The sequence below is a fragment of the Eptesicus fuscus genome, chromosome 21 (assembly GCF_027574615.1).
Source record: "Eptesicus fuscus isolate TK198812 chromosome 21, DD_ASM_mEF_20220401, whole genome shotgun sequence".
Lineage (NCBI taxonomy): Eukaryota > Metazoa > Chordata > Mammalia > Chiroptera > Vespertilionidae > Eptesicus > Eptesicus fuscus.
Window position 1 is genome coordinate 7,746,040 of NC_072493.1, and position 26,667 is coordinate 7,772,706.

A 26,667-nucleotide genomic window follows, 5' to 3' on the forward strand; every position below is an offset into this window, starting at 1 on the left:
ATAAACTTAACAACTGCTTCAAACATTCATGGTAGCGTATTTCTTGTTTTCAAATTCTTGGAACAGTTTCACACATCAACTCAGACTAATCTCAGAACCTAACACTGCGTGTTAAAAGAGCACGTCACAGAAACATGCATATAGCACATCCCAACAGGGTGAGGGCCAAACCCAGTGACAGGCAGCAGTGCGGTGCTCAGGGGTGCGCCTGTTGCAGGACCTGCAGGGCTGCAATGGCCCAGGGCTTGGAAAGCGCCCTGAGGTGCAGGGGAGGCATCTGCTAAGCTGCCGGTGGGTGCAGCTATGCCCAGCGTCATTGCTCCTTGCCTTACACAGACCATCAGGCCTACTCGTGCATAAATGATATAGTTAACAATAAAACTGAAAAATAAAACAAATGGGAATTTTTCTCTAAGACCAAAACAAACAGGCAAGCATCCCAGAAATAATAGCAAGTTATGAAAAGGAAGCAGAGACGAGTAACAGGGCACACTGGCCCAGTGGCCGAGGCTCCCAGGGATTGTGCTCGGAGAAGCCCGGCCCCAAATTGGAGCCTGGCAGATGTTTAAGATACATTTTTATCCACTCTTAAAATTGTCTGCAAAATATTACTGTTGGGGGAAACTGGGCAGAGTAGAAGGCCTCTTTCTATCTGGTTTCTTAAACCTAGGTGTGAATCTACAATGATCCCAATAACAGTCTCAACCAAAGCCAAGTCTATGCTGCTCCAACGTCACTGGGTCAGGCCCATCTGCCTGCCCATCACATCCTCAGGCCCCAGATCTGTACCTGCAACCCGCGAGTTGGGACAAGGTGAGAAAGAAGGGGAGGGACAGTAGGACCTACATGAAATTCCTTCTCCTTCAATAGTTCCCGGAAGGCCCTCTGTCTCCAAAGACAGAAGGCAGCTTGCTGCCAGTCTGCAGGCGGCAGGCACAAGGGCCTCCAGGGAAGGCTGGCTGTGTCCTCCACGGAGAGAGGGTCTCGGGCTTCTGAGAACAATCTGAGCACAATGAACTGAAACTGAAGAGAGACAGGAATACATCTGTGAGATTCAGAAAATACTCACGTAGCCTGGCCACATACAGCAGGCAGCAAAGACCCTGTGTCACCTGCAGCGGCCTCACCTGCAGCGTCGCCTTCCCCTGTGGGGCACCCTGGGCACCATGACCAGTTACATGCAGCATCTCTGTGAGCAGCCTGTATGTAAACCTCGGTGCACACAGGATGGTTTCCCTGGGTGGACGCCTAGAAGCTGGTGGCTGGGTCTGACCTGCCCTTCACAGGGTGGTGCTGTCTTCCCAGGCCTCGGCTGGCACTGCTATCTTCCCCAGGAAGTGCACACTGGGCAAGCAAAGCCTATCAGGGGGGTGTTCCTTTGTACCCCTTTGCACCTGAGGAAGTCAGCTGTTTCCCTATGTTTCTCGTGTAGGCTGCACCATATGGGAATTGGGACTGGACAGTGTGACTGGGGACTTCCTTGTTGGGGCCACTCCTTCTGCTCTTCATTCCATACCTTACATTTTGGCAGCTTGGTCTAAGCTCCTCGACACCAACCATAGGGGCCCAGCTGCTCCCAACACCAATCTACCTGTCAGGCCAAGAGGCTGGGCTTTTAAAGCTTCTCCATTGATCCTAAGGGTGAGCCTTGACTGAGAACCAGGTTTAAACCTCACATGGGAGGCTCCTTAAATCTCTGCAAAAGGAGCAGCAACCTCACCTGCCTGGCTGACACATTCTCACACACTTTAAATTTCTCATCTCCTAACAATCTAAAAAGCACTCACAAGAAGACAGAACTCTCTAGAGGAAATGGAATTCTCTGAATGGGAAGATTCTTACACCCCCTCGTTTAACTTGGAACAGGAGGAAAAGGCCGTGTCCAGCCCAAGCAGACAGCCTGATAAACAAGGGGCATGGGCATTGGACTCCTGCATAAAAGTGGAGACTCAGGAGGATGGAAGAAAGGAACCTAAGAGACCCACCTTTTTTATGAGGCCTGGAGATAAACAGCTGTACCAAGCATCACATGATTGGGGAGAAAACTTACACAAAGCGTAAGAAATTGTCACGGTACAAAATCTGAAAATAGAAAATGGAAATTGTAACCTAGAAATGTGGTCCATGAAAATAAGGGAGAGAGAATTAAGCGTGAGTCCTGAGTCCCCATCCTCAGCCTCCACTCCTGAGCACTGGGGAAGTGGCCCCCACATCGTACCCTTTGGGTCTGAGCTCTGTCACTGCTGCAGGTGGAGACTTGGAGGAGGGAGAGACCAACCAGAACAGACTCACCCAGGGGCCCAGAGAAAGTCAGGAAGGCGGTGAGAAAGGGGGCGGGGGGGTTGGGGGGGACTAGAGCACCTACAGGACTGACTCCCAGTGGGGACTGTTTGGTGTTGCCAAAAGCCCATGAGAGGGACAGGGATGGGCAATCTGCCTCCAGTGTGGACAACACAGACATCAGGTGGGCAGTAGGCAGAGACAGGCCTTCCTGCACTTATCCTTTCTGCTGATTACATTCCTCAGGCCTTTTGTCAACTGTCAGTAAACTTCAAACGCAGCCCCAGCCAACAGCTCCACTTCAGACCCACCACACAGGACTCCTCAGACAGGCCAGCCACTCTCACCCCACCCACCCACCTGCCCCAAGCACCTGCCGCCCCACATGTGTCACCCTGTTGAGTTAGCAGGTATCCCCACACAGAAGGGTAGGAATGGGCTCAGTGGTGCATGATGGGACGCGTGGGGTGTGAACTGGCCCGGACTTATAGGATGATGATGGGTCTCAGGGCCCTTTAAGATGAGTCTACCTTTGGACGGGTTGTTCCACAGGTAGGGGTTTCCCCTAGAGAAACAGCTGCAGCAGCTGCTCTGCACAGGGAACCAGGGACCTAACCAGAAGTCAGGACCCCGAGCCAAAATGGAGCAGCTCTCACGGGCTCAAAGGACGCTGAGCGACGTGCAAGGGCGCCACAGTCTTAACACGCAGTTCAGTGCAGCATGTGATCCCATTTTTATAAACCAACCAACCCTCTCACATAAATACATAGAAACAAGATTCTGGAAGGACAGACACCAAGAGGTTAATCCGTGATTATATGAGGGACACATCTGTAACTTTTACTAATAGACGACACAAGTAATTGAGGGACCAGGGGAGAGCTCACTTGAGGCAGAAGAGTGAGGACTCCTTGGACCTGCATGTCAGGAGGCTGCTGAAGAACTCAGGGATGGAGAGGTCCCTGGCAGGGATAGGAGGGCCCATGTGAACCTCCAGGAGCACAGACCTGGACTCGCCGAGGTGGATGGCCAGGGCAGCCAACCCCAGCACGTGCGAGGCACTCAGGCTCGGGCCCTAAAATGGGACCAAGAACTAGTTCAGCAGGAGGGAGGGTACAGAGCCCCCTTCCCAGCTGGAGAGAGGCAGGAGCCCTACCTGGTGACGGAGAAGCTGGCAGAGCCTGGTGAGCACAGCGGGGAGGAGCGAGCGTCCACATGTGGTCGTCACAAAGCGGGCCGCCCAGGAGCCCTGCCTGCAGAGACAATGGCCAGTTCCAGTCCTGATCAGCCCTCCCAGGGTCTGGGGGACCAGCACTCGGCACAGGAGGCCTCAGCAAGAAGCAGGCAGTTCCCCAAATAGTGGCGTCTCCTGTGCAATGCTCAACTCCTGCCCCATCCCCACTGGATAAAGTCAGCATAGCCCCCACCAGTAGCCCAGCAGGAAGCCAGAGGACCAGGAACTGATGGCCACTGTCATCGTGGAACCAGGGAGAAGCTCTGCTCCACAAAGGGGGCCCACCCAGAGCAGCAGGCCACCTGCACACAAACTGCCCAGACTACCTGTCCGGTGGGGCAAAAGTGGAGGCTGCCATTAGGTTCTGACAGAAAGATGTCAGCAGAAGATCCACGACCTGAGAGGAGAGACACCCGGAGGGGAACCTGCATGAGTCGGATCTTGTATTATTTACACACATTTGGCAGGTTTGCATTCGGAGAGGAAACCCCAAAGCAAACAGGTACAAGAATCCCCACTCCCAAACCTTGGGAACATGACAGGCCGCGTGCTGTCCCGCAATCTCCTCTGGTGAAATGTTACAGCAGAGAGCAGGCCAGAGAGTGAATATTGTGGACTTTGAGGCCACAGACGGCCTCTGCTGCATGTTCTTTGCGCACACAGGTGGGGTGCTGACCCTGGCACCGAGGACTCTGACCATCTTGGCTTCATGTACACACTTTATATAGCAGGACCAGAGTGAAGAGAAGGGCTTTCGGTTCTCTAGCACAACCCAGCAGGCGCGACAGCTGTGCTCTCTGGCATCCCACACTCACCTGCTGCTCCCGCTGCTCCAGTTTGGGAGCAAGAACACTGAGCTGGATCTTCGAGACCTCGGAGCTGCCGTCATCCTCACTGAGGCCCAGGGCAGAGTGCAGCCTCTCAGAAACCACCGCAATCTGAGCAGACAAAACTGCAAATGGCAGAGTCGTCAGGTGAGCAGGGGTGCAGGGAGGGGTGCACAGAGGGGCTGATGAGGGCGCAGAAACTACCCAACACCACCCTGACTGCACCCCAGGGCCAACTCCCTGCAGGCGGCAGTGACTGGGCGTGGAGAGGTGACACGGCAAAGGGGCAGTCACCATTCACACATGTACTGCACGTGTGAGGAGCATGCACTCTGTCACCATCACAAACTTCACTTATTTAAATTCTTCATCTGAATCACATACCAACTCTCCCCCAAACTGTGTCATCTGCTGGAGGCTTGCGTCCCAGCTGCCATCATGTTTCCGATGGCCAAGAGCCACAGCCTTGGGGCACCAGAGGTTGGGTGGGTGCTGAGTGGGCCAACCATACTGTGTGGAAATGGAACCTTTGCTGCTTTGGAATAAGGCTGACCTGACCTTTCAGCCACCTTGCTGGAGCCTTTGGGTCCCGCCAGGTCCCAGGATCTCCAGATACCACGTTCTGCAGCACAGCTTTGAAAGGCCACGCTCCCACCCCTGGCACACTCAGTAGGATCACAGCTAAGGCCCTGCAGGCACCCAGCAAGCAGAACTAAGATAGTTTTGTTAGTATTTCCTCTGGGAGGCTCTCTCAGGATATCCTTTCCTAGCGGGAATAAAATGAATTCATAATATCCCTGGCCGAGTGGCTTGGCTGGTTGGATCATCATCCCATGCACCAAAAGGGTGCAGGTTCCATTCCTGGTCAGGGGACATATCTAGGCTGCAGTTCAATTACCAGTCAGGGCACATACATGATAGATGTTTTTCTCTCCTCTCTTCCTCTCTATCTCTCTAAAAACAATGAATGTATCCTTGGGTAAGGATAAAAAAATAAATAAAATCCGTACAGTTACTAGGTAAAAATATGGCCTACTAATTTTAATATATTCTTATTTATTTCAGAGAGGAAGGGGGGGAGATGGAGAGAGGGAGAGAGGGAGAGAGAGAGAGAGAGAGAGAGAGGAAAGAGAGAGAAACATCAATGATGGGAATCATTGATTGGTTGCTTCCTACATGCCCACACTGGGGATTGAGCCTGCAACCTGGGCATGTGCCCTGACTAGGAATTAAACCGTGACCTCCTGGTTCATAGGTCAACGCTCAACCACTGAGCCATGCCGGTGCAGGCTAGCCTACTATTTGGGATTTTGTCTGAAAGTGCTGGAAGTTAGGATTTATTTCATAGATTGCTGTGCACCATTGCGAAGTATGAACTGTCCAGGTTCCTACTCCAGAGAAACACTCACAACGCACACAGCAGCAGAGGCTCAGGCATTAGGAAAAGAAAGAAAACTCCAACTAGTAATGTCGCCCAGCCTCCTCTCCACCACCTGTCCTACTGGGATGCCAAAGAGCGGAACAGTCACCTTCTGCCAAGGGTCTGTGACAGCTTGAGTGACTGGTCTCCCATCCTGTCTAAAGAGGACCACATTCTTGACACCTGCCAGCACCAGGGTCAGGCTTCACTACCAAACACTGAACCACAGGAATAAGTACCAGCCACTACCACCGTGAGGGAGTGGACCAGCCACTGAGCCCCATCCATGGCCGCACACAGCTCCTGAGCCTGCCCACTGCCCGTCCTCACCATCATACTGGGCGGGGTCTGTCATGGCAGCCCTGAGCTCTCGAAGTGCAGCTGTGAGCAGTCCCAGGGAGCCTTCCGTACAGCCAGGTTCCACCTCCACCTCCATTCCCAGGGCTGCATCTGCGAGACCAGGAAGAGTGATTCTAACAAGTAAGCCATACAGGAAACATGCAGCTGAATGTGGACCTGCTCATTCCCATGGGTTCTCTGCCCACGGGGGGGGGGGGGGGGGGGGGATGAAACCCTCCCGAGGCTGGATGCTGTCACATCAAAAATCAAAACATTCATAAATAAGCTCAAGAACAAGCATGGTCTACCCGCCCCATTGCCACAAGTGGGAAAAGCATGTGCCTAATGAAAAAAGATGAGGCCCAGCCAGTGTTGCTCAGTGGTTGAGCATTGACCCATGAACCAAGTCACTGGTTCAATTCCTGGTCAGGACACATGCCCAGGTTGTGGGCTCAATGCCCAGTAGGAGGCATGCAGGAGATAGTCGATTGATGTTCTTATCTCTCTATCCCTCTCCCTTCCCCTCTCTCTTTCTCTCTAAAAAAATAAATAAATAAGCAGCACAGCAAGGGAGGCTGGGCAGGAGACACTCATGAATGACTTATTCCCTGTTTCTCAAACTTCTAAGTTGTTTATCATAGGATGGTAAAAAAATAAAACAAAGAAAAAAGGCAGAATCGGTGTTTTAAAAGCAAAATCAGTTCATTTCTGGTGTTGCTGGAGAGGACACTGTGTGCAGCAAGCCTCACAGGTCTCCGGTGACACCAGGAGCCAGAGCCTAAGGCTTCTACTAATGAGCCCGTTGCATCAAGTTCTACAGCAGAAGACATTCTGAAAGCCCCCAAAGGTGGGACCCGGGGCTGGGCGAGGAGGACCAACGCCACACAGGGCATCCCCAGCAGAGCTGCCATCTCACTGGACCTGAGAGCGGTGAGATCTGGGACCTTCATTCTTTGCCTGCTCAGGGGCTGGTCTCCATCTGTTATAAATTATCCATGCTAGTGAAAGGGGTTTCTGGCAGACAGAAGCCCCATGAGCCTACATGGCCCTGCAGGTGTCAGAGGGTTGAAACCAGCAAACACAAGCTGCTTCATCAGCGTGGCTCCTGCCCCTTGTCCAGTGACATTGCTGGGAAAACAGCCTGACGGCACTGCTGACAGCCTTCTTGTTAATGGCCAGGTAGGGTGGGCAGGAACACTCTGAGTCTGCCCAGCTGCTCCGAGCATGGCCGTCTCACCTCTACATCCTCTCAGATGTGTCCTAGGTCCATGTCACTGTTCCCTAGAAGCAGAAAGACCACCCCCCCCAACCCACCACAAAACTCAACTGCCATCCAAAGGGTCAGTCAGAAAGCTGTCACAGACCAGCCCTACAACAGGCTTCAGAAATGAGACAGTCCTGGAGCCCGGCTACAGAGTCTGAGAGGTCACCCGAATTTAAAGCTTGAACTCAGGACAGGCAAGCAGAAGCCTCATCACCCTCAGTGGGGCCACAAACAGCAGAGTGAATGCTGTGCGCAGGAACTGCTTTAGGAACGTGCTATTTCAGGTACATCAGCGTCTCCAGGCTCAGAGCCTGTGAGCTGACGGCATCACATCCTGGTCCATGACTGGGGCTGCTGGTGGGCAGTCTCTGAACCCAGAGCCCTGGCCAGACCCAACGCGACCTAACCAGACAGCACTGACCAAGGCGCCACTGCCACAGCTCATGGCCAAGAGCCCTTACTTGTCGGTTTCTTCTCTCCAGCAGCAGAGCAGGCTTGGCGGTAGGTGGAATACAGAGACGAGGGGATTTTATCTGCTCTGGATCAGAACAAAACATTAAAATCAGGTCAACTATAACTCAAGCTAATTCTCAAGCTTACAATTCCAAAAACTTTAATAAAGCAAAAGTATGTGACAGAGTAAATGTAATTACACAACACTGTACATTATGACCCCGTTTAGAAAACCACTCTACATCACGTCCTCACTGATGCACAATGCCATGTGTGCACATCTGCCAGCAGTGGTTTCACTGGCACAGAGATTATGCATGTTTTTTACTTCTCTCATTCAAGTTTCAGAAATTTACAAATTTTAAAAGGGAACTTATACTACTGTAATTAATAATACTAATAAAAACACCGAAATGTGATGAAAAACACAAAGAATTATAGAGCAGGTCCTGTGATAAGGACAAGGGGCGTTTACAAAGCACGGCTGGCACTGTCTCAGGACACAGTGACAAGTCCAAGGACAGAAGCCATGGAGTCACCCTCAGAGGAGCCACAAGGGGCAGCTCAGATATGGGACGCATGGACACAGGCATGGCCTGCAGGACAAGAAGCCTCCACATGAGCCATGAGGCAGGAGAGCATCTGACCTGCCAGTGCTGCAAACATTGACGATACAAATAGGAGGAGGACACAGCTGAGCTCCAGAGGGAGGGCCCATCAGGGGACCTGAAGTGAGGCAGGGAATACAGCCTGGAAAGTAGGAACCCAGGGGGACCACCAACCAATTGGGAAGTGGAAAGCTTTTAGCTTAAGTAATAGAAACCAGCCTGGCTGGTGGGGCTCGGTGGTTGAGCACTGACCCAGGAACCAAAGGTCACTGGTTCAATTCCTCGTCAGGGAACATGCACAGGTTTTGGGCTCGATCCCCAGTAGGGGGTACATAGGAGGTAGCCAATCAATGTTTCCATCGGCCCCTCTCGCTTCCTCCCTAAAAATCAATAAAAGTATTTTTTTTTAAAGTAGAAATCAATGCAAACAAAAGAAAATGGAGAAATTCACAGAAAACACTCAGGCACCACTATCATTACTACTCTGAGAGGGAAGGCAAACACGGCAGCTGTTTAGCAAGAACAGACTGCCATAAAAAGAGCATCTGGTGGCAGAACTGAAACTCACTAGAGGACAGGCAGGTAAACTTGAAGAAAGGAGAGGAGAAAAAATCCCCAAACACCAGATATGTAAAATATGTCAGAAGAGAAAAAACATCAGAAGACAATCCAAGAACTCTAATACCTGAAAATCAAGGCTCCAAAAAACCACGCAGAGGGCAGCAAGCCTGCAGTGAAATAAGCTAAGGTGGAATAATAGTGTCTGGATTTGCTCCAAAATAACCCAGAAGGGTAGGTAAGTGGGTGAATTGAGGGCTACAGATGAAATAAGACTGGCCATTTGTTGATAACTATGAAAGCTGGGTTATATATACTCTGATCTGTAGTTTTCTGTCTTAAATTTCTCATAACAAAAGGTTTTAAAATAGACAAAATTTCTTAGCACTGGAGGACACGGATTTCCAGATTTAAAGGCCCACCATCTGCCCGGCCAAGAAATGAAATCAGACCCACAGTAATCCACATTACTATAAAATTTCAGAACACAGCGAAAAAATAAGACACTACAGGCCTCCAGAGAGAAAAACACAGGGCAAAGAACCAGAAACCATAAGTTTATAACATCTCAACAAGGAGCCTCAAAATCAATGGAGGAATATTTTCTAAGACTGAAAGGAAAACAAGCTCCAGCCTAGATTTCTATACTCAACCAAATTACCTGTTGAACTTGAAGGCTCAGTAAGGTGTCAAACTTTTTTTTTTTTTTTACCTCCCATCCATCCTTTCTTATGAAAAATATGCATCAACAGGGTATGTTCCACCAAAACAAAGGAGCAAGCCAAGAGGATGATCTGAGACACAGAAAAGGAAGGGTCAGCACAAGCCAGAGAACACTCCTGGGTGATGTCGAAGAGAGACACGGATGATAGCTGTGCTCAGAAGCACAGAAGCTAACAATTCAAACTGGAGCAGGTCGGAGGGAGGCTCTGCAAGAGGCGTCTCCAGATGTAATTGTTGGACACTCGATTCTGAATGAGAGGGCTCTAGACAACTGGCAGAATCTGCAGGTGAATCATGATATGTACAAGGAAAATGACGATAAGACAAATGTGAACTCCAGAGAAAACAAAAGAAAACAACTGGATTCCTAAGGTCAAATCTGAACAGTGTTTATACAGACAGCCTTCAAAAATGAAAGTAAAAACTGAGTTTTTAACCTTTTGCACTCGGATGTCAAGATTAAAATTACTCTTTGAATGTATCAATAATTTGAAATATAAAAAAAATCCAAATAAATAAGTTTGTATGAAAAGAAACTCCAGTTTTTTATTCTACTGCCACGCTTTGTAAAATCTGGGGTATTTAAAAAATTAAATCCCGAGTAGAATAAAGGAATCGAGAAAAAAGCAAGCGAGTGCAAAGGGTTAAAACTATTATACAAAGGACAGCTAATTGTATTGATGGAAGGAAGGTAAAGAATCTCTTCCACAGTGGATTATCAGTTGATATTTCCTAAAACAGAACAAGTGATAAGCAGAAAAAAAACCCACGCTATTTAGAGATACAGAGAGAAATAAAACCAGCTAGAATTGAAATTGAAAACAGTTGCGTCCAGAGAGAAAGAAGTGGCAGGGAGGGGTGAGTGGTGGCTGTTTTCCTTAATAAATTTCAGAACTATAATTCTTTTTTCTAAACCATATTTAACTTTGACAAAACATTTTTTAAGACTAGAAATAAATGTCAAAAAATTAAGCTACATCACGCAAATACAAAAAAAGCTGGCATTCATTTTCCTTTCATGACTTTGTACCAATAACACTACTTAACTCCCAGACCAATCAATCTCCTACATGTTCACTGAAAAATTATGCTAAGCGGCGATACTCAGAATCAAAGAAATTCTTAAAATCTTAACTAATTTTGAGCCAATATTTTATAAATAAATCATACATGTGATAAAACGTCTCTACAAAAGACCCAGAATTCTCTGCATTGTCAAAAGCCCTACTAGAAACAGACTGTCCTTGCGCACCTCTTCAGGGACTCTATGAAGGCCACCCGGGAGTCAGGGGCACTCGGGATCTGTGAGAGGAAACACGAGACTCCAGTGAGATCCAGACAGGAACATCCTTGCTCTCTGCTGTCTCGGTCCCGAGTTCGTGAAGATGTGTACTGACCACTCGAGGTGTGAGCAGGGCGGGCAGAAAGTGAGAGACATAGTAGGGCCTCCTGAATATGCTGCAACACAGAAGAGCGGACTCAGACAACAGAAGCGTCAGGACACCTCAGTGAACACAACAAAAACGTCAGTTTCCAGAGTGGCACCAGGTGGGCCGTCTCCTTTCACGGCTATGACGTTACATCACATTTTTAAACTCCCAGTTCATGCAAAGGGTAGTCTGCTGGTGACCTGTATCCTGTGGAATCTGGATAACACTCTGCCCCCCTGGAAATCCCAGAAGTGGGACCACATTTTTCAGAAGCAATACCTTAAAATAAAGCTACCCCACACTGGTATCAACCAGAACTTAACAAGTTTTGTGATCACATAAAATTCAACACAATTTTGGTATTTGACTCCCTGTACTAGCTTCACACTGGTCACCAATGAAGTATTAATAAAAACCATCGTCTCTCTGAACAGTGTGGGTTCCACTCAGTTCCACCTGTTGGCTGTTTTGGGGGTTCCCTGTGCTTTTCTAAAGAAAACGCATGTCACGTCAAGGACTCTGCACCAGCCAGCTGCAAGACCATTCCTGGGACATTTACATGGACTCCTGGGTCTCTCACAAACACGACCTCCCTGAGGCTCGTGGCTCTGTGAACAGATGAGGGACAACCCCAGCATGACCCTACCTGGCCTCCATGACGGCAATGGGAATTTTCCCTGTGTGTTCAAACACCTGGATAGCCTTCTCCACATCCTGGGATGCCTGGCTGTGGGGCTGACTCCATGGAGGGAGGAAGGAAAAGAACAGGAGACTTAATAGAAGGCTTGTCATTTGAGGTAAAAGGTGTGGAGTCAATGCGTGGCACACTGGGAATTCAGAACCACAAGAAGGCATTGGTGGCTTTCTCTCTGCCCTCAGCAAGTCAGACCAATGAGCAGCCTGGCAACAACACGGCCCCTGTGGGAAGTCACTGCCACCCTCCCGTCTCCTTCCTACCTCTCCTCTCTGCTGCCCCTCTAGGACAGTCAAGTGCTCCAACTAAAGATTTTCAGGTGAGAAGGAGCAGAGATTAAGTTTGATATTTTTCTTAAAATACAGCAGTAAATCTTAAACAGAAAAAGGAATTAAGTATTTCATAACATTCACTTTAACAGCATCTGTAACAGTTCTCCAGCAACTCACAACTTTTAAGTAAAATGGTCTTAAAGAAGACACGCATACCACATGGACACCTGACATTTGGTTTACATCAATGTAGTTAACCTCTTTTTCTGTAATTCCTAGAAAAAATGACACCTCCCTGCAGTTTTACAGACCACTTTGTCCACTCAAACCCACGTGGACGGCGATCTCCTAAAAGACAACCCTTCCCACACGCAGTGACTGTCCTGCTCATGTTCTCAACAGAGATGTTACAGAACAAGCACTTGGGGCAACTGTCACGTTCCACCTGCACCAGACTCCCCAGGTCCCAGACAGGAAAGGCTCAAAGGCTCAACTCCATCACAGGAAACAAGAACAAGAGTGTGCTTGGTGAGCACGGGGGGTGGTGGGGGACGACACCCAAGGCAGCAGCACCAAGGTGAGTTACCTCTGTGACGTCCCTGGCTGTAGACAAATCCTCATAGAGCCCCATGTTCTCCACAGAAACCTGCACAGAAGACAGGAGTGAGAACACAGGACCAGATAGGTGTGGGCAGCTGGAGGTCGAGGGGAGGAGGGAGGAGGGGAGGCCAGGACTTGCCTTCAGGTCGGCCAGCCGCGTCTTGGCCAGTGAGACATAGTCTGTGAGGAGGGAGCGGTACTTGCTGGGGACCAGGGGCGGATGGAGAATATGCACCTGCAGCAGACGACACAACAGGATGGGAAAGTCAGAGAATTAGCCAAAGACCACAAGGGCAGAAGCTGGGGGAGAAACGGACGGAATGGAATGGGATCCTGGTGAGGGTTTCCACATGCACCCGAAGGTGTGCCTTCAGAAGTGGGCGGCAAGAGTCCTGCGGGAGGACACAAAGCTCTTTGCACACCTCTCTCCTCAGATGGAAGGCACCACTGCCGCCGGCGGTGTTCAAGCTTTAGTCACCAGGCACCTTTCCATCTTAAAAGCCAGGGGTCAAGCATTCAGACAGGCAGGGGAGGCCCTGGAGGCGTGAGCAGTGCTCTGGGCTTCACCCCGTGATTGGTACACGGCTTGATCTACTCCTCTACCTATTCTCTCACCTGGATTCTATGAAATGTGAGAGTTCCTAGGTGCCCAACCCCCCAAAACAAATGCTAGGTATAGTTATCTAATTAAAGGCTTACAGAAATAAACATTTTAATCATGAGATTGATACAGACCTGTTATAAAAAAATATGGTTTCCCAGGCCCAGAGGTAACAAACCCTGGCAGTTTGGGGTATATCCTTCCAGATTCTTCTCCTCCAATATAAAAACATATCATTCTTGAATATAAAAAGTGGGATGTCCAACACTCCTGTTCTCCCTGTCTAAGCTCTCTGAGCTGCTCCAAGGAAGACCTGGGACAGCTCCCTGTATGGCCACCGGCCAGGGGGTGGTTTCTGGCCTTTTACCATCACCAACGCTTTCACTAAGGGCATGCCTACACCCTAGTTGTCGGGTTTGCAGTGTTTAACTGGCACCTGCTCAGGAAGACCATCCCTGGACTGAGGAGGACGTGAAGAAAGGCGCCGGCAGCCGGCTTCTCACCTGCAGGTACCGGGGGGCCTCAAAGGGCACGAGGTCAGACAGGAACTTGAAGAGGAAGACCAGTGCCTTCTTGCTGCTGCAGTGGTGGCCCCTCGAGCTCCCAAAGGAGGCCTGGAGGGAGATGGGTGTGAGGCACGGACAGCACGTGCCCTACTGTCCACAAAGGGACCTGTCAGTGCAGCACCTCAAAACCAGAAAACTGCTACTGGAAAGAGAAACCACAAAACCAGTTGGTTCACACAATTCTGAATGTCATGGCGAAGCTTTGACTAAAGTCGGCTGAAACATAACTATGGTGTCTTGTGAACATCAGAGGCACAATTTACTGCCTAACAAGGACTCTCCTTGGCAAGTTGGGGGACATGCCAACTACCTACTGGGAGCACCAGCAGGTCAGCAAAGGTAACGCACCTGGAACCAGTCTGCATAGGACGGGAACACGGAGGGGCCCTCCAGCGCAGCCTGACGCACAACCAGGAACACAGTTACCATGCAGTCCAGGTCGAAGCTTTCAAACGCACGGGCCAGCAAACAGGTTACCCAATCTAGACAAGAATAACCATAGAAATAAAATGCGTATGTTCTGCTAGAGAGTAAGTGCCCCCCTACAACTTGCATACCCAAAGCCAATTTCAAGGGACTGAAAACTGATCAGAGGAACCCAAACAGCAACTATGTAAGGCTGACAGCAGCGGCAGGCAGAGCCTGAGAGGGCACAGTCCACAGGATGCAGGGCATCTTCAGGGCATCCTCGCTGAGATGGACACCGTGATTCCCCTTTTTGCCAACAATACTGCGCATAGTGCACGCAGACGCACGCACACTCGCACACCCAGAACGCCCCCCGAAGCGCACCGGTCACCAGCCGCTGGGCTCCAGGGAAGCAGATCACCATTGTGGACACACAGGACAGCACGTGCTGCCAGTTCACCTCGTGCGTCTCCAGAACTTCTTGTAAGTGGCCCACCAGCTCCTCGGGACTCAGAAGCACGAAGAGCTGAAACAAAGTGCCTGGGCTGTCAGAGCAGAACACTGCTGGCAGAGCCAGACCCCACCCCCTTCCTGTAGGACACAACTCAGGGCTGAAAGGGACACTTCCGTGTCTCTCCTTGCTGCAGTGGTCAGTACTGGCTAGAACCACAGAACTCTGTGGGAGATCTCCATGGCCCTCGTCCTGCCCGTGACTCACCCTGCGGTACAGGCCGGTGAGCAGAGGGTGGGTCCTGGCGAAGCTCCAGTCCCTCTGCATTTGAACAGCATCGGAGACTTCACCAGGAGGAAGAACAAAAACATCAAGTCAGTAATCATCGGAAAGCTGGGTTTTAAAGCTGCAATGTCAAAGAACTACCTTGTTTTAATTTGCATTTTTTCCGATAGTGAAATTCACCATTTCCCTGTTTGTTAACCATTTCTAGGTTATAAAATGTCTCTCTTTGGCCCAGATACCTGCTGGTGATACTATATCATATTTGCTGCTTCCTAATCCATCATTTACACTTGAGTCTACCTGCTTTTTTTTTTTTTTCTTTATTATTATTATTATTATTATTATTATTATTATTATTGATTTCAGAGAGGAAGGGAGAAGGAGAGAGAGATAGAAACATCAATGATGAGAGAGAATCATTAATTGGCAGCCTCCTGCACGCTCCTTACTAGCCCGCAACCCAGGCATGTGCCCTTGGCCGGAATCGAATACAGGACCCTCAGTCCGCAGGCCAATGCTTTATCCACTAAGCCAAACCAGCTAGGGCAAGTCTAGCTGCTTTTAAGCTTTAAATGTCAACAGGCGATCAATGAGGATGCTGTGGAAAGGAGAATGGCTGACACAGGTCCTCGGGGGTAGGACAGCAGCCTCTGTCAAGAGCGACCGTATCCCACCTGCGGACCCTCCTGGGGATGTACCGAAGCACAGAGCCGGCTCAGTGGACAGGGTGTGCATTCAGCCCATCACTAAAAGTGAACGTTGTCATTGATAGTGACAGCAGCCAAAGGACACTCATTAGTAAAAGATGACATGAATATTAAACACGTAAGAAAAGCACGTAACTACATAAAATACGTAAGTTAATGACATATGGAAACAAAACCTTGAAATTTAAAAGTGTAACTACATCTTCAAAAATCTATTTAGAAAAAAACGAGATTTTGTGTTAAAGCTACTTCTACTTTGGTGATGAGAAGGATGAGTTTTTCTTTCCATGCTTCTTTAATTGTAAATTTTCTTAATGAGAATGTGTTATTTTCAAATGAAAGGATGGTTAATAATAAAATGTCCTTCATGATCTCAAAGTGTCTGAGAGCATTAACATGGGGCCCAAGCTCCTGTCAAGGGAGGCAATGGTCCCCAAACAAACTGGAATCTGGAACCCACCTTTCAGCACAGGCTGGTGAGTGAGTATCTGAGTCAGCGTGTGCCTGAAAAACCTCTTTGGAGAATCCGTCGAAATTATACTGTGGAATGTGTGTCCACTGAATCCACTGAACCTGCAAATGGAACAGAAAGAGGATCTCAAGAAAAAAGATGCACGCGCTTTCCGGCGGCGACGACCTCCCGACAATAGGCCTCTCGCTAAGGATCTCCTCCATCCCTCTCCAGAAGAGGAGAAGAGGAGACACAAGAAGAAGCGCCTGGTGCAGAGCCCCAGTTCCTACTTCATGGATGCAAACGCCCAGCATGCTATAAACCACCACCGTCATTAGCCACGCACAAACGGTAGTTTTAAGTGTTGGCTGCTCCACGGTTCTTTGTCAGCCAACAGGAGGAAAAGCAAGGCTTACAGAAGGATGCTCCTTAGAAGGAAGCAGCACTAAAAGCCCCTCAAATCAAGATAAATAAACACATTTTGAATAAAATAAAAGACACCACACTTGCTGACAGCTCATCAAAGGCATTCTGTCAAGCAAAGCGGACCTGGACGCTGAGGCCCCCACTCCCAGCTCAGGGGCTCACAGGCTTGCCCTTTCTGTGACCTTGAAATTCTCTCTGCCAGGCCACCATGCCACTGGCTTAAAATGGAACCCAGAGAAGTAGTTTCAACAAGAGAGAAGTGTAGTTTCAAGGGGAGAGAAAACCACAAGCAGGCAACAAAGACCCCTGCCAAGCATGGAGAGAGGGGAGGTCAGACAGCCTACAGAACCAGGGGATAGGGGTGGGAGTGGGGGTGTGATGAAGGCCCAGGAATCAGTGACCTGGGCCCAATGGAGGACTAGGGCCCAGCTAATTGCCAGGGTTACAAAGCCTCGGTATCCCTGTCTGTGAGGTGGGAATCAGACAGCAGGGTTGTGCCAAGCCTTGTGCAGAGACTGGCACATGTAGGTGGCTCAAACTCAACAACTGTCCCTAAAACCAACAGTGACATGTGGCAGGAGGAGGGAAGGAAACAGCCATCCCTCAGAGGGAGCAAGACACCACTGACAGGGCAGGAGGGATGAAGGGTGACCAGGGCTGAAGTGGGGTGTACGCCAGGGTTAGCCCTACTGATTCCACGTGAGAGAAAACCAAGTGTCCCAGCAGTTACATGTGCTGCCCCAGGGTCACGAATACGAGGGCACTGGGCAGAAGGAGGACACAGGGGCCCACGAGCTCTGCTCCTTCCTGGGGAACGGGGTTCCAGTGTGCCGCCCAGACTGTTAGGGAATATCTGATTTTATTTTAAGTATTGGCAACTAATTTAAAAATTTAAAAAGAAGCAAGCACACTGATGATCATTACTTGATTCTTGGGATATGAGTTTGAGCAATCTAGGCATACTACAAAATTGCATAAAATTTAGAGAACAAAGCAGTGTTTTCACTGTTTAAATTAAGTACTGAATTGTACAGCACAGTGAGGACTATGGAATATTTGTGGAGTACCAGAGCAAAATCATTAGAGTAGAGAAATGCTGAGAAATTCTCTGGGTTTCCCAGGAGAGAGCCAACTTCCAGGTTAGCCTCACCCATGTGCCTCTGAAAGAAATGCGGACACCCCATGTCCAAGCCAGCATGTCTATGTGCAGCTCCGACCACAGAGGGAGAGCCAGCACGACAAAGCCAGGCCTACTGTGGGGCTCGGCGGGAGCCTGGAGCCAGCTGTGTGCTCCAGAAAGCCCTGCAGGGGGCCCAGAGGGCCACACGAGGGAAAGAGCATGACAGTGAGCCGGTCACCCTGGTGGGAAGAGGGGCACACCACAACCGGCAGGAGTCTGGGCCTGGAGGAATGAGGGGCCCAGAGAGGGGGTGCCTAGCCTCCTGCCTCATCTCAGAGAAAGCAGGCAGACCCGGGGGTCCCCAGTGCTTCCCAGCTGTCATCTCTCCTGACACTGACACGATGGCAGGAGTGTGCTCAGGAGTCATCTGTTGGTATTCGAGTGTCTAAAATACCTGGAGCCTCTAACTTAGTGAGCACCGCCCCCAGGACCCCCCAGGAACATACCAGCACCTCACTGCCTTGTGTGCTGAGGACTCCTCCTGCACGCCAGCAGCCAAGGTTTCAAGTGCAACTGATGCCAGGACATGGAAGCAGAAAACAGAGAGTACATCATCACAGTCCATCAAAAACAACCCTAAGTGTTTCTGGACAAGGCAGGCATTTCATCCTTGGTAAGAGCCCCTCACTGTCAAGTTACAGATCTCCCAGGCCACCTACACCCCCAGACGGCACAAGGCCTTTAGGGTTCCAAATGTCTCAGTGAAGCCTTTAAAACCAATCAGAATATGTAGACAATGAAGCGTCCCCAATTCACCATTAAACATAATCATTCATTCAACAGCTCTGCAGGAACTGAGCCAGGAGAAAAAATGGAGGCTAAGTTTATACCAAAGTACAACCAAAAAGGGGATTTTCTGGTACAAGGATTCTACAGGGAGATATACACAAACAGGTAGAATACTTGAAACTGAAAGGCAGAAACTGAGAAAATTCCTGATAAACAAACTGAGTCATTTACAGCCTGGGGCACAGAGCAGTGCACTCACAGAGCAGCATTCTCTGTAACACGGCCACAGCAATCTGTGAACACAGAACGAGTTACCATTACTCAGTCACATCCGTGAACCACACAAGAAAGCTAGTTGTTAGTCTAGAGTCAAATACAAAACTGGCTTTTCAAAGAAGTACACTGTTAAGATTTCCTCTTAGGTTTACGTACCATCCCAACACCGAGACTAGACAGAGTGAAAGGCAGACTTTCTGGAAGTATCTGTCGTGATGCCTCAGAACGCCCAGGCCCTGGTCACATCCTGCCAGCCCCCTGCTTCCCACATGTCTGTACCACCCAGGTGCTGTCCGTGCAGAGTCCTGCTGACACTGTCTGGACTGTAGCTGGGAAAGAGCGGCCCCCCTCCCCTCCTCTGAAAGCACAGGCTGGATTCCAGGCCATGAAGACCTTTGCCCCCAAGCACTCCGGAAACCAGAAGACATGGGGGGGGAGATCACAACCTGTTCCCACTTCCCACACCTACTGGATGGGGGAGGGGCACGATGGGGGCACCTCATGAGCACAGCAAGGTCAGCCACTGGTCCAGGGATGTCCAGGGAAGGACCCCATGGTGGGTGGAGGTGTAGGGGGGCTTATTTGATAATCCTATAATGCTTCACCTTTGTTTTTCCTCCTACCTGGGGCATCTGTTCAGCCTCCACATTTCTTCTCGGACCTGAGATTTTCTGAAATCCCCTCAAAACAAACATTTGCACAAAATCTGAAAACCACAAAAGCAAAGTATTTACATACACTGCAGTCCCCAAGCAACCAGGAGGCCAGGAGGCCCACAAGACCACCCTTTTCAGGGGCTAGGAGGGCAGACCCACAGGGAGCTACGAGGACACCCTGGCTCCGGCCCAGGGAGCCCTGCAGGTCACCAGACCCAACCTAAAAGCTCTGACTGAACTAGACTCTCCTCCTTGCCATTCTATTCGGAAGGAAAACACAGCTGACCCTTGAGCAACACAGGTTTGCACTGTGCTGGTTCACTTATCCACAATTTTTTTCAATACAGTCGGCATCCACAGTCAACCTACCTCAGATCAGATCCGAGCCTGGGAACCCGCATATGCACAGGGCCAACCTAAGTTTTCAGATTTTCAGATGTGTGAGGCATTGGTGCCCCAACCTCCATGTTATTCAAGGGTCAACTGTACTTATAATGAATAGAGTTTATATGTAAGGGATTTTCTCTTAAAGTAGCTTCCAAGGGTTTCTTGGGGACTTTCAGCCCATCTCCTACACCAACACAAGAACCTTTATAGAAGACCCCAGAAGCATTACATTGAGGCAGGAAGGGGACTCAAATCTTCTGAAAAGGTTCGAGTTGAGAGGGCTAAAATGAAAGATTTTCTACCTAATCTTCAATTTAAACTTAAACTGTCTGGGGCCAGATTAACGATTCAGGAATCATAGAGAGTTGTAGGAAATCATCTGTGTGTAGATTCCACTCCTCGGGAATTACTGGCTCCCAGAGCAGCAGGAGAGGGCCCACTCCAAGGGAGAGATGCCCAGGAAATGTGGGTGACAAGCTCACGCCCGTTTGGACCTAGATAAGGATTCCCACCCAAGTTCCCACTTGGCCTTTCCTGGGCAGTTTTCAAAATAAATTATAATTAAGCCCACAAAAAGTTAGTGGCCCCCATCCTTAACCACCTTGCAAGTAACAGGTGCTCCTACCCTGCTGTCTCTACAACACGTTCTCTGTGGGGGTGAAACTGAGCCTCAATTAGCATAGCCCTCCTCCAATTGGGGTGCTGAGGGAGCTCCCTGCCAACCCCACGTGAGGGCTTGTGCCTCCTCATTCAGCAGGTCATAATCCACAAATATTTAACTTAACACACTAGCTACACGCCCTATAACATAATGGGTCAACAGGCTGACATACCAAAATTTCCACACAATTAAAGTTAAATGCAAACAGGTATGGCCCAAGATGACTTCATGCTAGATTTCCACACCATGGGTGTAAGGGCCTTTTCTGCGTCCCAGATCTTCAAAGGAGAAAACTGACCTAAATGAATTCCCCTCCACCCCCACCCCAAAACCTGCCTCTGTGATGAACTTACCAGAGAGCATAGCCCTGGTGATGTCGACGTGCTGACAGGTGTCTTCTGTCTGCTCACACAGACAGCGCAGGTTCCTGAAGAGCCACGCCACCACCGCCTGCATGTCCGAGTGGCTGGGGACAAGCATACAGCACACCTGCACCCCTGCTCCACAGCCACCAGGCCATTTTCTTCTCACTCATTTCACTCAGCAGCTTAGGCCACTGAGAATAAGCTAGCAACCACCTGAGACTTCTGTACCAAGAAGTTAGTGACACCTCCTACTAACATCAAAAATAATAATTTTCAAGTAGTTTACTAGTCCTTATTTGGAATAGCTAACTATTGTTGGGAAGGGGGGAAGAAAGGTAATAAAATAATCATACAAATAAAACAGACAGCAGCATTACAGGCTGTAGGCTGTCACCAAGGGATCGGCCATGCAGCACAATCTGTGTGAGAATCCACGTGGCCTGCAAAGCCCTGATGGGAGAACCCTCACCTGCCCGCCTATCACATGTCATCTCCCTGATAACAATGTTTATGTGCTTGGCCACCTGTACCTCTTCTATGGGGAACTGGCAACTGAAATCCTTTGTCCATTTTTAATTAGAGCCATCAGGCCTTCCCCACTTCAAGATTACAAAAACATCCTTCCAGTGCTTTTATAATTTCTTTTTTTCCCCTTCTTTGATTTATCAACAATGTTTTTGGTATAAAGTTCCAACTTAAATCACTGTTTCTCTCTGTCTCTCCCCCATTCATTCCACTCTCTCTAAAAATCAATGGAAAAATATCCTCAGGTGAGAATTAACAACAAAAAGATCCAACTTAAAAATCCAGATGTGGCCCTCGCTGGTTTGGCTTAGTGGATAGAACGTCAGCCTGCAGACAAAAGGGTCCTGGGTTTGATTACGGTGAAGGGGCACGTGCCCAGGTTGTGGGCTCGATCCCCAGTAGGGGTCGTGCAGGAGGCAGCCAATTGATGATTCTCTTTCATCATTGATGTTTCTATCTCTCCCTCTTCGTTCCTCTCTGAAATCAATAAAAATATATTTTTAAAAAATACAGATGCGGCCCACGTGTACCACCACCAGTGTTTTAATATGGCATTTTCAACTGTGCTTGGCAATCCCCCAAACAAGTTGCTGTTTTTCCTGAGCAGAGAACAAACATGCAGACTCCCAGCCTCCTGCTGGAGTAGGGGAGGAGCAACTGCCTGGCTGCCTAGAGCAGGAAGCTGCCATCTGAGCTTCCAAGTGCTTCAGGCACCTGCTTTCAATCACAGCTTCTCGTCCTCTCCCCAAGATCCAGAGGCATCAGGGCCATCAATCCCTGAGTCTTCCAGGGAGAAAGACGACACTGGATCGGTTCCCTTCTTTCCACACTGCTGGTTTGCACAAGCCCACCTCAAGTGTGCTCAGTTGTCGACCACTGGTCCATCTGCCTCCTTCTTCCAAACTCTGTTCCTGCTAACTCCTCTCCCACACCCTCCCATCTTCATGGGTTGCACCTTTTTATAAAATCCCCTGAGTTGGTGGGATTTCAGGAAGAAATAAAAGCACTTGCACACATATATATTAACCATATTTATCTGAACATCTTTTTAGTTTTTAAAATATTTTATCACATAATGTATCTTCTACAAAGAAAACATTACCAAGCCTGTGTACGATAAGACTTCAATTACAAAAAAAATTCTCTTTAAATAATAAATTACAGTTGAACCCTGAACAACACAGGAGTCAAAAATCTGTATATAGCATGGGGAGGGGTGTGGGATGGGAATGGGGGGATGAGGACAAATATGTAATACCTTAATCAATAAAGAAATTTAAAAAAATAAAAAATATATATTAAAAAAATATTTTTAAAAAATTTAAAAATCTGTATATAACTTGATCCCCATGTTTAATATAGTCGTCACCCCTCAGTATCTGCAGGGGGCTGGTTCCAGGACCCTCCCATCAATACCAAAATCTGCAGATGCTCAAGTCCAGTATGTAAAATGGCGTAGAACCACACATACAGCTGACCCTTTGCATCAGCAGACTCCCAACTACAGATCAAAAATACTGTTTTTAACCTCTCAGTTGGTTGAATCTGAAGATGCAAAACCCATGAATACAGAGGGCCAACTGTTTGTACTGGGGGGAAAATCGTGTATAAGTAGGCCTGCGTAGTTCAAACCCATGTATTTCAAAGGTCAGCTATAATAGTTTCTCCAGGCAATTTTTGGCTGTGATACATGAGACATACAAGACTAGGTTACAAAAAATAAATCACGTGGTATTAAGGTAACAATATATCACTACCTTTCCAGTAGCTCTTGGAGGCTCACAATGTTTTGTATTTGAAGATGCCACACAGCTTCCAACAACAAAGAATCCTGAAAAAAATAACAGCATTGTGAGTCCTTCAGGATGCATTTTCCTACAGAATGTTCAGCCTGTGCTCTTAACCACCAGACTCTATTTAAAATCCAAGTGGAATAACAGCATAGCCTAAACTATTTTATCCACTAGTTTTAAAACTCACCAAGCCTTCGGACACGCCCACTACCATCTTTCCCCTCCTCCTGCCATCCTCACCACCACATGTCCTGCAGGCTCAAATAGGACCCTGCCCCGTCACTAGCTTGACCCACTTCTAGACCTTTCTCCACTGTGGCCTACCCAAGATTCCAAAATATAAAGGAACATGCCAATATCTTTTTAGAATCCTTCGTGGCTCCTCACAGCTTTGAGGATAAAGTTCACTCTTCGACACAGCACAGCCCTTTGTGATCTGGCCCCATCCCTCTCTTCTGTCTTCTCCAGTGAGGCCCTCCCTCCTACAGCACCGACGCACACCGTCCCTCAGTCACCCTGCTCCAATCACATCCGTCTCCCAGAAACCACACTCCTACACTTCCTGCACCTCCCAGCACTCCTAGGAAGCCTTTGCCAACCATCCAGATAGTCGCCCCTCTTCTCTGTACCCCGTGAACAGTCGCACACAGTGTTTGCGGGTACCTCCTTCCCATCCAGCGGCATTTACTGAACACTTTCCCCTACTCTCTGCAACTAATGAGATGCTTGGTGGGATTCCAAAAGAAGCGTAGGGGTCCTGTGGCTCCACTCAAACAACAGGACCCTGCTTGGAAAAACCCTGGCGTCAGAATTACAGTCTCAGGTTTACCTGTACTTTCCACAATTCTTGACAGAAGGTGAGACGGGAGAACATACTGTGCGCTAATAAATGCCCAGCGATCTCTAACAAGGAAGACAGTTTCTTCTGAAAAGAGAGGTTAAACCTTTTTTAACAATGGGCAAATACCTGAAGCAATATTCAAGAAATATCTCATTTCCCCCAATCGCTTACAAAATAAGAGCAGCACAGTTACCACATCGTGCTGTGCCTTACTCTCTGCTCTGGGTCTAGCAGCACCCCACGAGAGGGCTCCGCATGCGCCGCACAGATCTGCACAAAGCTGGAGGCCACCGTGTGGCTGCACAGGACTGCCACTGGAACCCCCAGCCGCAAGGCTTGATCCCGCAAAGCAGAGCCTTAAGGAAACACAAAACATGGTAGAAACACAAAACCTAAAACAGAAGACTTAAGAGATTAAAACACCTTCTTGTAAGCTGTAGCAGCCCAGAAATTTGCCTTTTGAAGGTCAGAATAGATCTCCAGGGAACACACAAGGAATCAAGGGAAGATGCTTTCATGGCAGAAACAGCTCACAGAATCCAGAGCAGCACCTGGAGCCTGCAGTTGCATACACACGCTTGTGTTTTGTCGGACACAAACGAGGGAGCTTGGCAGATACATTCCGGTTAAGAATTTTATCAACGTTTCCAAAGGAGCACAATAAATCGAGAACACAGTAGGCTCTTTCAATGAATTCCTGGTTTTCTAATGACTTCAGTGTCAAAGACAGATGGGCTCTCGCCAACGGCACAGTGATGTCCGAGTGGAAAGTGAGTCTGCTTTCCCAATGCTGCACCTCACACCTGTGGGCAGCCCAGGTTCCGCTGTGCTCAGTCCTGGGGCTGCCAAGGGGAACCTGGGTGCTGGGTGTACAGGCAGCCATCAGCCTCTGGTCTGCACTCAATCAAGTGAGAAATGCCAGGCGGTCTGAAAACAGATGGTGCCTATAAATACATTGTTTTCTAAGTTATTCGACTTTCATAACTAACTTATTTCAGTGTAATAGTCACTACCTTTAGCAGGAAAAAACTAAAAAAGTTCATGAGTTAAGGGTCTCTTTATATTTCTGTGGTCAAAGTTAAGAGCTTCTTGTATAAGTTCTTACTCCTTGGTCTAAAGTCCGTACAAGAAAAGTGTGTGGCTGAGTTCCGCTCCCTGGAATGATGATGCATAACTTGTGAAATTCAAACACAGTATGACAGCGAAAAGCAACATGCTTTACTGAGCTTACTGTTGAAAGTTATTTCAACAGAAATCTAAAACAAATCAATTAGTTAACAACTCTGACTTCCTACCGGGCAAATTCCCAATGGCTCCCTGAATGGGCACCACTGTCCACATTTCCGAGGGACAGGTGCTTCCTCCCGCTTCTGCCCGTGGTGAGTCAAACCCTGTTTTTTTGTTCGTTTGTTTGGGGTTTTTTAAAATATATTTTTATTGATTTCAGAGAGGAAGGGAGAGGAGAGAGAGCAACATCAATGATGAGGGAATCATGGATAGGCTGCCTCCTGCACGCCCCCCACTGGGGATGGAGCCCGCGACCCGGGCATGTGCCCTGACCGGGAATGGAACCCGGGACCCTTCAGTCAGCAGGCCGGTGCTCTATCCACTGAGCCAACCGGCCAGGGCCCAGACCCTTTTTAAAGTAACAGCTGCATAACACGCCCCAAGCAAGTCACAAACATCCGACTCGCCCTGCTCCACGCGAGGAGAAACCACTCTCTGGTGGGTCTGAACCTCGGCTTCTGGAGCACACACAGCAAGGGGGGTTCACAGGAGGCCGGAGGCATGCGGAGGAGGAAGCTCTGACTCACCGACGAGCGCGCCCGGGCTGCCGCGGTCCATCCACCCGTCCATCCCTCTGCTCAGAGGCGGCTTTGCAGGCGGCGGGCCCTCCACCTGGAACCCAGCACAGAGCCTGGCAGCGGGCGCGGGCAACCCCCAGTGCCCAGGGACACCTGCCTCCTGCCCTGCGCTCAGGTGCTTTGTTTGAAGAAGCGAAACCTCCTGAAACTTCCTCATAATCACTAGGTTCACCTCCGAGAAGATAAACGCCCCCCGTTTTCTCCTCCCCTGTCAGCACTGAGGGGGCTCCTCGCCGCACGGGGGCGGCCAGCCCTCAGCCCCTTCCTCACCTCAAGCAGCAGCTGGCTCAGGTTCACATGGCGCCTCAGGAGCTGCAGGGCGGCCGCCAGGATCTGCTGGCCCCGCTCAGGACCGGGCTTCTGCCTCCTGGCCCTGCCCGCTGCGGGACCCGGTTCGGACAACGGGACAGCCAGTCAGTGACCCCGCCGACCGCGGGACCCGGGCCTGAGCCCAGTCCCGCTGACAAGGGCCACAGGCCACTGTCACTGGCGCTCCAGGGCCCGCATCTCCCTCCCACACCCGCCTGTCCCGACACCACGGCGACCCGGGGACAGGACGGGGAGGGGCTGGAGAGGGCACGGGGTCGGGTCAGACCTGAGAGGACTGAAGGCAACTCATGCGCGCAGGACCCTGACCTCCCCGGGTCGGGCCGGCAGAGGCTCGGGCGGTAAGGAGGCGCGGCCCCACACCCACTTACCCAGCAGCTCGGCCCACGTCCTCCTGCGGCTCCCGGACCCCAGGTCTGAGGCGGCGGCCAGCGCGCGGGAATCCGACATGGTGAGAACCAGCAG

At 49.5% G+C, this 26,667-nt stretch overlaps 1 protein-coding gene and 1 pseudogene across 1 annotated transcript in view; one reads left to right on the plus strand and one right to left on the minus strand.

Annotated features, from left to right (window-relative positions):
- Positions 1 to 26,667, minus strand: part of FANCA (FA complementation group A) — a 39,094-nt gene extending 12,427 nt beyond the window's left edge. Inside the window, 28 exon segments of the mRNA XM_054710424.1 lie at positions 847 to 1,023; positions 1,986 to 2,082; positions 3,168 to 3,355; positions 3,437 to 3,533; positions 3,841 to 3,911; positions 4,330 to 4,466; positions 6,092 to 6,211; positions 7,826 to 7,902; positions 10,959 to 11,008; positions 11,104 to 11,164; positions 11,783 to 11,871; positions 12,689 to 12,748; positions 12,842 to 12,937; positions 13,807 to 13,917; positions 14,218 to 14,351; positions 14,662 to 14,803; positions 14,996 to 15,072; positions 16,181 to 16,293; positions 18,224 to 18,290; positions 18,766 to 18,799; positions 19,406 to 19,488; positions 20,840 to 20,952; positions 23,134 to 23,207; positions 23,999 to 24,094; positions 24,224 to 24,366; positions 25,825 to 25,909; positions 26,146 to 26,255; positions 26,574 to 26,667. Coding sequence (XP_054566399.1) covers positions 847 to 1,023; positions 1,986 to 2,082; positions 3,168 to 3,355; positions 3,437 to 3,533; positions 3,841 to 3,911; positions 4,330 to 4,466; positions 6,092 to 6,211; positions 7,826 to 7,902; positions 10,959 to 11,008; positions 11,104 to 11,164; positions 11,783 to 11,871; positions 12,689 to 12,748; positions 12,842 to 12,937; positions 13,807 to 13,917; positions 14,218 to 14,351; positions 14,662 to 14,803; positions 14,996 to 15,072; positions 16,181 to 16,293; positions 18,224 to 18,290; positions 18,766 to 18,799; positions 19,406 to 19,488; positions 20,840 to 20,952; positions 23,134 to 23,207; positions 23,999 to 24,094; positions 24,224 to 24,366; positions 25,825 to 25,909; positions 26,146 to 26,255; positions 26,574 to 26,652 — 2,781 coding nt within the window. The 5' untranslated portion in view covers positions 26,653 to 26,667.
- Positions 16,339 to 16,620, plus strand: LOC129147731 (40S ribosomal protein S27-like; annotated as a pseudogene).